This window comes from Cibotium barometz, chromosome 52, assembly GCF_041138505.1.
Source record: "Cibotium barometz isolate CiBa-2024 chromosome 52, ASM4113850v1, whole genome shotgun sequence".
Lineage (NCBI taxonomy): Eukaryota > Viridiplantae > Streptophyta > Polypodiopsida > Cyatheales > Cibotiaceae > Cibotium > Cibotium barometz.
Genome location: NC_141097.1, coordinates 14,339,873 through 14,353,546, shown reverse-complemented (window position 1 = coordinate 14,353,546; position 13,674 = coordinate 14,339,873). Strand labels below are relative to the sequence as shown.

The 13,674-nt window shown below is 45.1% G+C and overlaps 1 protein-coding gene across 7 annotated transcripts in view; it reads right to left on the bottom strand.

The window, feature by feature from the left end:
• The window catches only part of LOC147608841 (5'-3' exoribonuclease 4-like), a 107,931-nt gene that overhangs the window by 72,956 nt on the left and 21,301 nt on the right, over positions 1–13,674 (bottom strand). For 4 of the 7 annotated variants that reach the window (XR_015264410.1, XM_086788825.1, XM_086788826.1 and 1 more), the window contains 2 exons: positions 8,313–8,477; positions 8,116–8,196 (listed from right to left, as the gene is read on the bottom strand). Coding sequence is in view for 5 of the 7 variants with exons in the window: in XM_086788825.1 (XP_086644951.1) it covers positions 8,116–8,196; positions 8,313–8,477 (246 nt within the window). In the remaining 2 variants the exon portion in view is untranslated. The remainder of the gene's footprint in view (positions 1–8,115; positions 8,197–8,312; positions 8,478–13,674) is intronic. The other 3 variants (XR_015264411.1, XM_086788828.1, XM_086788829.1) reach the window with 1 other exon arrangement.

The following is a 13,674-nucleotide window of genomic DNA, read 5'->3' as shown; positions in this document are numbered from 1 at the left end:
CCTCCGTGTGGGTACTGATTCTTCCCCAAAAACCACGAGTCTTCATGCAATAGAGCTGGTACAACAGGTTCAGCTCTCCATTCAGTCGGTACAATAGATATAGTGGCTGGTACAGTAGATACAGTGGCTGGTATAGCCGGTACAAGGGCTGGTACAGCCAGAACAGTGGCTGGTACAGCTGGTACAATGGCTGGTACAGCAAGTACAACAAGTACAATGACTGGTACGGCAAGTACATTTGCTGGTACGGCCAGTACGGTGGCTGGTGCAGCAGCTACAGCAAGTACAAATGCTGGTACAACAAGTACAATGGCTAGAAATCATAATAAATGATTAAATACCCTTGCCTTCAGTATTTCTTCGCGATGGAAGCCTCCAAAACAGTCCCCAACAGCCGGTATTCTTCATGGGCAGCCTTCAAGAGAGAGAGAAAGAGAGTAGCCATCATTAGGGCAGCCTATAACGGTGGTAGAGGCTAGTGTGCAGCAAGAGAGCCTCCATTAATGAAGAGAGAGGGCTCCAATTTATAGATTTGGGCCTCCCATGAGCTAAAATGGCAAGAGAAGGCTACAATGACAAGTGGAGAGCCACACAATAGCTGAAGTGACAAGTGTGCTCACTTTGATCCACTTTCTGACAAGTGTGAGGCCACTTGCCTCACTTTGATCCACTTTCTTGCCACATGTCCCAATCTAAGAGATGGGTTCTCCCATAAACTTTCTCTCTAAAAATATCCCAACTGGTAGACATTCTGTCATAGTCACTTTGCCAACTCTTGGTATCTGCTCAATTCCAGATGTAATGACGCGAACAGAATTTCCATCAGAGTCAGGTCAAAAATAGCAACTCTCCTAAATTTTAGGAGTGTGGTCCTTTGTATTCTAGGATAATCTCCCAAACCCAAAGCTTGTACTTTCCAAATATTTAGACATCCTGGAGTCCACCAAACTCCTTTCATACTGGGAAATGTCTAGGCTGGTGATATCACACATATGCAGAGGGCCTATACCACGCCCCACAGCAGCCACCTATACTTCAGCCACAGGAGCCTCGAGCTACCACAGCTAGCTTCTTTACCCACTCAATGGTAAAGGAAGCTATCCGCCGCCTACAGCATGGACGGGCCGCCGACCATATGGGCCTACAGGGTGAGCATCTCATATATCCAGTAGATTCTTTGGCTCCGTTTCTTGCACACCTGTTTAACAGGGCACTAGCAGAGGGGGTTGCCTGCGGAGTGGACGATGCACACCATTGTGCCGATCCACAAAACAGGGGATATGCTCGATCCGAGCAACTACAGGACGGTTATGGTTGGCCACGTGTTGGCCAAACTCTATGGTGCAGTGTTGGAGCAAGAGCTTAGCTTATATGCTAAGCGAGCAGGTTTACGCTCATCAGGGCAAGCAGACTTCAGGAGAGCTTTCTCTACCACTGACCATGCATTCACTTTGAGATGTATGATTGATCAGGCCAGAGTGAGGAAGAGAAAGCTCTATTACTGCTTTGTGGATTTCCGCAAGGCATTTGACATAGTACCACGAGAGAGGCTCTTTCAGCGCCTGCAGTCTCTTGGCATACGAGCAGATATGACATGGCGCATCTATGCATTATATGAGCAGGTTTTTGGGCGAGTCGGATGCCTAGGAGGTATGTCCGAGACTAATGCTAGCACCATTGGTGTGAAGCAAGGATGCCCACTTTCCCCCACGCTATTTGGGTTATACATTGATGAGGTGCCTGACTTCATTACACGGGGAGGCAAGATGGAGTTGATCTAGCAGATACCTCACTACATATTATGCTTTATGCTGATGATATTGTATTAGTGTCTGAGTCTCCAGGAGGTCTACAGCAGCATCTACATGCACTCAATGATTTCTGCACACAGAGGGTCTTACTATGAACCTGGGGAAAACCAAGGTTATGGTCTTTCATACATCGAGACAGGGCAGGAGTCAGCTGACATTCACTCTCGCAGGACGCCAGGTGGAGGTGGTGACATCATACGTGTACCTAGGGGTTACCTTCACTGTAGCAGCCACGCGCTTCACCATGGGTTCGGCAGCCAGAGCTAGATTGACACGGGGATATGCAGCATTGGCTTTGCTAGAGAGACAATGCCACCAGGCGCATTTTCAGGAGCCCCGGACGAAGGGGTGGCTATTTGACACATTAGTCACAGTTTGGAGCAGATGATTGACATCAAATTGTGCTTTGGGATGATGAGTTGTGGACGGTTGGTTCCACATGGACACGTGACTAGTTGGTTGGGAGCTTACCAGCTGGGGGTGTCAGGTTTTGGCAGGAGAGCTTTCTTGAGCTCAGTGCCATAGTTAACACCAAAGAACTCAGGGGGTGTTGCCATGTGATTGGGTGACTCATAGGGGTGTGTGAGTAGTAGTCCCATCACGCGACGGCGAGTTATGGATATAGGTTTTAAAGGTCAGGTGCCAGCAAGATTGTCAGCTACAGTGTTGGAGGTATGTTTCTTCTACTTGGAGTGTTAGCAGGACAGAGAGGCATTCTTGGACCGAGGGTTATATGGAGATCCGGAAACTTTGTATCTGGAGATTGGTGCTCGACAAGCTTAGAGTTGGAGGCTTGAGTACCAGGGCTGATGTAGACATTGTGAGCCTCTAGGGTGTCTAGAGGGGGTGCCAATAGGGAGATAGTTTAGCGTGTTCTCTAAGGAGCAGATTTTTTCTTGGAGGTAGAGAGTCAGACGACATCCTTTCTTGGACTGAAGAGGGAGCACACTGTGTGACAGGTGTGATACAGATTGGGCTGGAGATATGGACATCTAGTGGTTCATTTTTTGGATTTTGCTGGACTTCTAGATTGGGAGCAGTTTCTTGGAGTACGGGGCAGAGACGGGAGCAGCTCGACTTCTGGACTTGCTTTGGAGGTTTCCTTTTTCAGCTCCTTGGACCGGTTTCTCTCCCAGGATTTGAGAGGGGGTGTTAGCATTATTCATCTCCTAGTAGTGTGCCCAAGTTGTGTATTAGGGGTGCCTAGATTTTTCCCGGGCAACACCTTATTTTTTCCTCATGTTCAGGCCCTTGGTTGTAGGGTTGGCCACCCATCATCACATGTTTGTTTTTGTCCAGTCGTGGGTCTTTTTCTAGAGCTAGTCGGCCAACATCACAAGGAGCTATATAAGGCCATGCTCTTATTCACTTGGAGATACCTTGGCAGGGGCTTCTAGGCCCAGGTCCTCCCTCAGGGGAGTTGCTCATCATGCCCGCACTTACGGGGACCACCCCTTGCACAGGGCTGATTGTATCATTGCTGCTTCTTCATTTTGCAGATTTGTTTTCTTTCCCCATGTGCCTATGTCTCGCGCTTTCCGCTACGCACTTTTGACAGCTCCGTGGCGGTATGGGACGTCACGGGATAGAGATTGGTCGATGCGTCTTTCTAGTTAGCTCAGCTCGTGGCTTGATGGGGAGAGCCAAGACTTGTGGGTTTTGCCCACGGCTGTCATGGTTGGGTGGTGAGTCAGGCCTGCACCCCCTTCACATTGTTTGGCTTTGTTTTGAAAGTTTCGAGTCATGTTTCAGGAGCGCTCTACGAGATCCATGGGGAATCTATTAGAAGTGCTCAAGACAGAGACACATTTTATTCTAATAGACATCGTTCACCCAGAGAGTTCTCTAAAGGAACGATGGTATATTTGAGAGTTCCGAAAGATTCCGAGATTTAACTATGGACGGGTCGATCTCCGAAAGTATCCCCTAGATACTGCGGACCATTTCAGGTTATACGCCGGATTGGTTCAATTGCATATGAATTGGACTTGCCTTCTCATGTGAAAGTTCATCCCGTATTTCATGTCACTAAACTTAAGGAAGTACTGGGCGGAACAGACCAGTTAGATACTCCTCAAGAAATCATAGATGTCGAGGATATGACATTTATCCCATATGAACCAGAGCGATTTTTGGATTTCGTGAAAGACAATTGCAGAATATGCTACTCACAAAATACAAGATCAAGTGGAAGGACTGTGTTGAGGAGGACGCTACATGGGAGACATTCACTACCCTTCAGAGGGACTGCCCTGGGTTTTTACTAAGCTCAGGAGTGAGCTCTTAGAGGAAGGGAAGTATGTCATGTGCACAGAGTGTATCTACTGTGTACAACACGTACACAAGACTAGCTTCGAGGCTTGGGGAAGCTTGGAGCTAGGAAGGCTGAATGGCAAGCTGGGCTAGGGATAGACTGACAAGCGGGCACCCAAGTATGGACGGGTGGGCGCCCAAGTGTGGATGCCCGGTGATTGGCCAAGAGCCTATAAAAGGGTGGCCAAGGTTAGTCAGTTGGTTCATAGAGTCTCACGAGTCTTTGTGAGAACTCTATGGCCAGGAGCCTGGATCTGGTACAGACGTGCACCTGCTTCATGCAATCGAGGCCGGCAGCAATCTCACGGGATAGAGACTGGTCGGTGTGTCTTGCTAGTTAGCTCAGTTAGTGGCTCGATGGGGACAGCCAAGACTTGTGGGTTTTGCCCACGGCTGTCATGGTTGGGTGGTGAGTCAAGCCTGCACCCCCTTCACGTTGTTTGGCTTTGTTTTGCAGGTTTCGAGTCATATTTTAGGAGCGCTCTACAAGGAGATCCGTGGGGATTTGACACAAACATACTAATATGTCACTAACATGCATACATCATGGACAGAAGGGTCATAACTGCAATGCACAATGAATGCCCAATCATCCTGCACATACGTCGCTCACTTCTTTTCAGCACTTGGTACTAATATATCAACCACAGCCATACTCGACTCTTTCTTCTTCTCCTTCTCCAGCCTATGGCTTCCAACAATAGTTGCATTTGCCTTTCTTTTTAGTCTTATTACCCCCCTTCTCCATAACCTTCCCAGAAGACTGGGCTGATTCTACCTTTGGCTTGTAGCTGCCCTAAGAGAAGACTTAGCCTTAACCTTTTTGACTGGCATCGACTACCCGATCTCCCACACGCACAACAATTCGGTTTTGCCAAGATTGCTCTTCTTGCAAGAGCACTGCAACCAACTCATCAAATGTAAGAGCATCGGGGTCACCCTTCATCATAAGCCTAAGTGTGGATGCAAAGCCCTAGTAAGAATCTGGTAAAGCTGTGAGAACAATAGACACCAATGAACTCTTCGCATAGGCATCATCAATACATCCAAGCTCTTTAAGATCTTCGATCCTTGTAAGAAATTCATCCATCGAGTCTCTCTCATTCATATGCTTCAATTCTGACTTCTTGCACAAGTAGCCCAAACGTGTCTCATTACAGACCTGATAAAGCGTAGCAAGCGCATCCCAAGCCTGCTTGGCAGTTTTACATGAGCGAATATGAGGAACAACGCCCTTTTTCACATGAGGTGCCACCAATGCATGTGCATCCCTACCATCCCATCAGGCTTGTTCCACCGTGGGAGATGTGTAAGCCAATACCACAATTACATTTGAACTAGTATCACCATCCGAAGTACTTGTACTATCCTACGTTGGCGAGACAAGGCGTGCCTCAATGCCAATAACGACATTTCAAAGCCCTTTAGTAACCAATACATGACGCATCATATAGAACCAAAACGGATAGTCGGTCCCATCAAGCTTATCCTCAGAGGGGAACGCATCCCAATATATCCCTGCCTATCATTTCAACCTGCAAATAATAAATCTTTGACACAAAATGCAAATATCTCAACAACCTATAAGTACTATCAAATTTCAATGTCCACTAAATGCAACCTAGATGACTACCAGCAAGTCACTGATGATGAAGAGACCTAGAAAGTGTATAAAAAATGGCAGAGTATAGAGTGTAGAAATGTTATAGCAAGTATGCAAAAGTCGATGACAAGTGATGATGATACTCATGAAGTTGTTGATGATATGCGATGTTGATGACGACGACGAAGTGACAATGACGGCCCTGTCTGCACACCAAATTTATGGTGCAACAGTACAAGAAACCTAAAATTGAACAAAGCCGGTTCAAAGTGACACTCCCCGAGGATGTCTGCAAAAGCCTTGCAAGATGCAAACGGATCCCAAAGCGGCTCGAAAGTTGCAAAAACTTTGTTAACTTCATGTTTAACATCACGCTATAGGGTATACCTTCTTCACCTATGAGATAGCTCAATTTGAGACAATCACAAGAGCAGCTCATGGATTTGATGAGGAGAGCAAACGATGGAGACGAGAGCCAAGAGAAGCTACTCTAATACCAATTGTTGGAGTGGAGACAAATGTAGCAACACACACACACATGGAGCAAACAAGCAGAGACAGAGAGAAGCACAACACTCCAAGTAGATTGATGAGAATGAGTGTGAAGAATAAATGAAGTGACATGATAAGGTCACTTACACAACCACGCATAAGAGTGTACACATGAAACCCTCGAGAGAAAAGATCTCGTAAGGAGGGAAAAAGTACCCCGGCCTATTATTAGCCTATGTCCACACATTGCTACGATATAAATGGCTACATGCAATGTAGCACACTCTTGAATTTGCTCATACTTTTCTCCTTCTGTGATTGTATTCCCACCCCCTCATATGTAATCTTCCTTTGAAAGCGGATAGGCATGAAGAGAGCCTCTACCTCCGCCCCAACACCAAAGGGAACATACAAACTACACGCTGCAAACAATACAATGGCATCTAGCACCTTGAAGTTGAACTGGTCACATATTTTAAGTGATGCAATGTAGCACATTGTTGAATTTGCACAACCTTCACCGCTATTGTCGTTGTATTACCACCCCCCCCCATCCTCCCCTTCTGTTCGTTGAAATTCATGGCGCCTAGGAAGGCTCATAGCAAATGAACTCCATAATCAAAATGATTAGGAATAACTAGAAGATAATTAAGGTTAATAACAAGAGGCAAATGATTGACACAAAACAAATCTTATTATTAATCACCCTCTTATGCTTACAATGGTCATCCAAACACATCATTTTATAGCTTCTATGAGTTCACACTACCACACAAATACTTGGCTAAAAACATGCCAATAATGTGGCCCCAAAAGTGTCCACATCTCTATAACTTCATCCACACCTTTATGGATTCTTCTAGAGTCTACCATTTTTCCCTTTTACAATCCACCATACAAATGTGCACACCGATAAACAAGGCTCACTTGCTTTCCCTTAATCACAACAACGTCCATCACCACAATTTCTAACACTCCCCCTTGGTAATGGATTCCTAAACTCTGCTATCTCCAAGACCCTACACCTTCGACTCAACATGGACAAGGTGGTCTCATCTAGGGTCCCTAGTGCCGCCCAAACTCCTGTTGAATCAAGCAAAAACACACGGGTATCAAACCATAAGAGTAGATCTGTGTACTTCACGCTTACTCGCTCAACTCGGTGAAGCCTGAGAGCCCAAGCTAGCCCTCCACAAAACTCATACATCACAAATTGGTTCACGATCATAATGGCCGCAAGCCATCAAGTTTACGGCACTTTAAATAAGGGAAATGGCAATGAAAAACTGAACGACACCACTCCAAAGAACATCGAGTCAATGAGGGACGAGTCAGAGAAGATGTCGTCAAAATAGAAAAACAACAAAGTCAATGTCGCCCAACTTATTGATGAAATCACAATGATAAAAGCCCAAGAATCTAGCATGTGAACAGGGGCTTAATTGAGGACCCTTCACAACACACATTAAAACTAAGGGTTCTTTTCAGCCACTAAAGAAAGCGAGTCTCTTATATCATAAAGCTTCCTGTTAACAGCCTTTGTAAGCTTCACGGCTATTAGTGGCCTTTTTCTCTTCACTAATAGAAAAATTGCTCTCCAGAAAACGGGGTAGAGAGATATATGATATGATATATTAACGTCTTCAAAAGGCCAAAATGACCTATGAGACCAAAACGGTTACAAGAATTGGTGGATCTGATACAATGTCTGTGTAAGAAAAGCTAAAACAACTAAACAACTAACTGAAACTGAAACAACAACTATGAGGAAAAGTAAGGTACTAGGAGCTCCTAATGGATAACATCTGGGAAGGAAAACTTCAGCAACAAAGGTAAAAGAGAGAGAGAGAGAGAGAGAGAGAGAGAGAAATAGCCATTGAGTAAGAAAGGACTTACTACCTCACCGTTGTCTGTAAGATATCCACCCATGCTCTTGAACTCCTTTTTGTAGATGGTCATGAGAAGGCTTATTGCTCCCTACAAAACATTAGTAGCACAGCTGAATATTACACCAAGCTGTACTAAAACAATTTAAAAGGTAACCTTCAAAGAAACCAGACACAAATCAAGGCAGCAACTTTCTATCCACTTACCTCGCGAATATCCAAAGTCGGCATGTGAGGTAGAAAATCATTTCCCACAAAAAAGCATAAGAATACAAAATCATCCACTATGCGCTCAAAATTGAGCTCAAAGGGAGCATCATGGATCTTCAAGTCAAGTTCAAGATACTCTCTTAACCTCCAAATGTTAAGGAACTGCCATAAAAAAGCATAAATGAGTATTCGTGCACATGAATAGCATCTTCAAAATAAATGATTTGATACACAGCTCCTGAAATTTGAAAATGGTCACAAAAGAGCATGATAAATAAAGTGGAGCATTATTCATACATGTGAGTGTGTACACATATATATGTGTGAGTGTGTGTACAGATATATGTGTGTGTGTGTAGATAGGTATGTATGTATGTAATACCCACCTACCTACATACATACATACATATACACACACATATGCATATACATACATATTTACACACACACACACACACATCATATATATATATGCAGCTTAAGATGTACCAATTAGATGTACAAGATGAAGAGCAGCAAGACTTCATTGATGAGGCAGAAGTACTAGAACTTTAGCCAATACACTTAGGACACCATTTTTTATGGACACACTCCAAGTTGAGAGCCCTTGTCCAAGGGCGTGTCCCCAAGCACCATCTAGGTCTACGGTCTGATCATGTGTCAAAAGTCATGTGCAAGTCCCACACAAGTCGTATGTATATACCGTCGTAAGGCCATATGAATCTGAACTTAGGAATAATTTTAAAAGTAAGAAGAGAATCACCAAAAACAAACAAAATTTTAAAATAATAATAATAATAAATTAAATTTTTAAAAAAAAAGCTTAATAGAGACTCCCGAGAAAAAATAATAATAACAATAGTGATAATAACTTGCAAAAATAGACAAATACATAACTAAATCACACACGCCCACATACACACAAACAAATTCTTTATTGAACCACAACAAAAGAATTTCTAACAAACAAGCTAAATAAATTTTCAATAACTAATTAACAAAAACAAACTTTAAATGACTAATTCACTAAAACAAAACAAGTAAAGACAAGAATACAAAAAGTGCGAACTTTACCTCAAAGATTGTCCAATCATGAAGTATAAGATCATCAACTTCATCATATGTAATCCAGTTGCAAGTTGTAATGATGTACAGGTGTCTCAGGCATTTATTTGACCCATGGTCGGGTGCCTAAAACATCGGTCATGTCATTTAGGAATAGTAGCGTCTACCTGTGAGAAAGTCTTTTCCGTCCAAAAGTAAGAAGATGGCCGTTTATGCATTTATGGGATCATGAGCAAAACTATGAACAACCCATGGGTGCCCAAATACCAAAACCAAGGGACACTCGCCAATCTAGAAAGGAGCGCCCATGTAAAAGAGGGAAAAAGGTAAATTTTACTATGTTCAATTTTCCCAATCGGCCTGTAGTAATTGGCCGACCAGAAAATGTAGGCCCTATATAGAGGCGCCTTGCTGCCCATCGTTTCCATCTGCATCCCTCACAAGCATATGCAACTACTTCAACCCTACAGCAAGCCAGTGAAGGAAAATGCAAGCCTCAGGAGGACAACAAGCATTGGCAATTTTGTTGGATCTCGCAAAATGGAGAGCTGGACTCACACGCACACAATGCTCAATGACAAGAACACGAGGGTGTAAAGTGTGAGAAACAACGACAAGCTCAAATGGAGAGATGAAAGCTCTCTACAAGTACAAATGACCAAATACACTCGGCTCAGCTAACCTTAAGATGCCCGTTCACACTTGGATGGCCATGGGGAAAAACCCAGTGGGACAAAAGTGTCCATGGAATCAGTGCATGACCTCATAGTAAAGTAATAACAAATATCTAACAAACCTCCCTTAGTACAAATGTGAGGTTTACAAAGATTGCATATGAGTCTCCGAAAGGGAAGGTGTCCAAAGCTTTGCGGAAGGTCTCAAGACATAGTGATAATGTAAACCGGCCTTCAGAAAATCTGACGGGCGGTGAAACAAACACTCGCACATAAAACACTTCAACGCCATTGAGGACCTAGAAAAGGAAAACAAACAGGGGGAGCTAGAGTGCTCCTGCAAACAGTACACGGACACCGATTGGCCCCAAAACGCAGTGGCGCCCCTTGCGGTATTTCTTTAATTGATTATAAGAGCTTTGATTACAATAAGGCTGGAAACTCAGCCGTCAAAGTAGAACCCCTGAAGCCTGCAAAGAACCTGCATCATGGCTTCTTGTCCACTCGGCATCCACAAACAAGTCCAGCCATTGTTCGCATCGAAAGACTCTCTCACATTGAGTCTGCATACAGAAGCTTTCTCCCATGATCAGGGCTGCCACAACCATCCATAGCCTCTCACACTATGAACAGCCTCACACCCTGACATATCCAGTGCTCCTGCATCACAACACAGACTCCCAAACTATCTCTCAAAAGAGAACTCGTTTCACAGCACAGCATACCATACAGTCGACACACCTGTACCAACCCTCTCTACCTTCCAAGGGTACTATCCATCTCTGTCATGGATTCCCTGTCCCTTGCCCAATCAGTAGCAAGGCTGTACCAAACATGTGTCCATTCCTGTACCTTCTGCCTGCATGTGACCTATCTCCTGGAAAAACCCAAATAACACATTTCCTCGAGAAACCTACGACCTGTTTCCACATGAAACCCTTAGGCCTGTTTCCCTTTGAAACTTCTGTCATGTTTCCATACAAAACCATTCATGGCATCATTCAACAACAGTGCCAACAACAGCATACATCTAGTTACCTGTTCCCTCATGAAACATCTGGCAACATAGAGATGCCCATAACTGTAGGTCCCTCTGTTCCTTTCTAGCAGGAAGAAAACAATCTGCTCCATGAGCACGCAGCCATGCAAGCTTGCATCACTCCCATGCCAAGAAACATAACCAAATGACCTGTGCTTGCAACCAAAAACCCAAGCACATAGCTGAATTTGCAGCCAAACAAAAACAGCCCATAAACAGTCCCGAAACAGTCCCCAACGGGCCTGTATACTCAGCCACACAGCAGCCAACCAATCCTGCATCGGCCAAAGAAAAAGAGAGAGAAGTAGGCCTGTGTCTCTGCCCTGTAGTGCAGCACAGCAGCCGACTTTAATCCCCTAAAAGCATGTGTAAACAAGTACTAGGTTGCGCCCCTGCACTCTGCAACACAGCCCGACTGTAAACTTCCCGACCAGCCTTCCAAAGGCGTGTGGAGAAAAAGCGCTTACCGTCTTGTCCAACAGCCGCCTACAGTTTTCCCTTGTGCGTGGAGAAAAGCATGCACTGTTCTGTCCAGCGCTACCTGCAGATCTGTTTCCACGAGCCAAAAAGCACACGCATGGCAACCAACTGTACCTGTCCGTACACCTGTACCTGCAGTCGTACAGCTGCCACGTGGATTGTACCTGCGACTATCGATTGTACCTGCCTGCACCGCTTGAACTTGCAAAACTGCCAGCCGTCTGCGCTCTGGTCGTCAGCGCCACACCTGCATCCACAGCCGTCACCTACACTGTACGGCCTGCAGTCTTTAGGTCTGTATGGCCAGTACTGTACGGCCTGTCTGATGGGGCAGTTCTAGGCGCAACCAATCACCTGCAGCAACCAGTGGCCAAGCTCTCCTCTCCTCCACGCATGAAACTTCTACCACCTCTCCCAAAAGCAAGAGAGAGCAAAAGGCGTGCCCCCTCCCCCAAAAGTAGAGTAGCCCCTAAAAATTACCTAGGGGCCTCCCAAGGTTTTAAAACCTTTTAAACTTTAATTTTTGGCCACCAAAGGTTATAAAACCTTTTAATTGCAATCACTAAAGACCTTCAGTTCTAAATCACCCCCATTGGCATAAAACAATCCAAGATCTTGAGTGCCTTACAAGTATCTGAAGAAACGTTTTAACTGCCTGCCAATACTTAGTGCCTCGGCAATGCATGAATTTTGAAAGTTGTGACACACCATGAGTTGCACAAATAGATTAGGCATCCAACAGCTTGATCATAAGTGGTTATGTCGAATGGTTCACCGGCATCCTGTAGACTAAGTTTTACACCAGGTTCCATTGGTGTAGAAATCAGTTTGCGCCTTTCCATATTGAACCTCTTGAACAGTGCCTTGTTGGCAGATGTTCTTGTGCCTTGATGACAAATGCACTTTGAGTGCTTAATGCCTATACCATCATCTTGCTGTGTAAACTGCATACCCAAATATAAGTGCAAAAGACCAAAGATCCGACATCTCAAAATCTGAGGCAAGGTTAACCTTAAAGGCTATAATGAAATCCTCATTGGTGCCTATCATCTACTGTCACCATTTGTGTCAAATCCCCATAGGATCTCCTCGTGGAACGCTCCTGGTACAAGACTCGAAACCTGCAAACAAACCAAACAAACAAGACGGGGGTGCAGGCCTGACTCACCTCCCAATCTCGACAGCCGTGGGCTTGGACTTGGCTGTCCTCACCGAGCCACGAGCTGAGCTAACTAGATGGACGTACCGACCAATCTCTACCCCGTGACATCCCATACCGCCACGAAGCTACCCTCGTGGGCCTCGAGACTGCTGCCGGCCTCGGCTGCATGAAGCAGGTGCACGTCTGCACTAGATCCAAACTCCTGACCATAGAGCTCTCACAAAGTCACGCGAGACTCTATATGACTAATGACTAACCTTGGCCACCCTTTTATAGGCTCTTGGCCGGTCATCGGGCATCTACACTTGGGCGCCCGCCCGCCCATACTTGGGTGCCCGCGCGTTCGTCTATCCCTAACTCAGCTCGTCAATCAACCTGCCTAGCTCCAAGCTTCCCCAAACCTCGAAGCTAGTCTTGTGTGCGTGTAGCACACGGTAGATACACACTGTGCACATGGCATACTCCCCTTCCTCTAAGAGCTCACTCCTGAGCTCACTAAAAAGCCAGGGTAATCTCTCTGAGAAGAATAGTCAATGTCTCCCATGTACCGTCCTCCTCAACACGATCCTTCCACTTGATCTTGTATTCCGTGATAAGCGTATAACGCAATCTTCTTTCACGAAATCCAAGAATCTTTTTAGGTTCGTGTGGAACAAATGTCATGTCCTCGATAGCTATGATTTCTTGAGGAGTAACTAACTGGTCTGTTCCACCCAATACTTCCTTAAGTCTACTGACATGAAATACAAGATGAACTTTCACATGCAAAGGCAAATCCAATTCATATGCGACTGAACCAATCCGTCGTGTAATACGAAATGGTCCACAATATCTAGGGGATAATTTCGGAGATCGACCTGGATTGACTTGCCATCTTCATCACCTGCTGTACCCGCCTGCCTCTCCACGCCTGGCTACCCGTTTTCTCTCCACACCTGG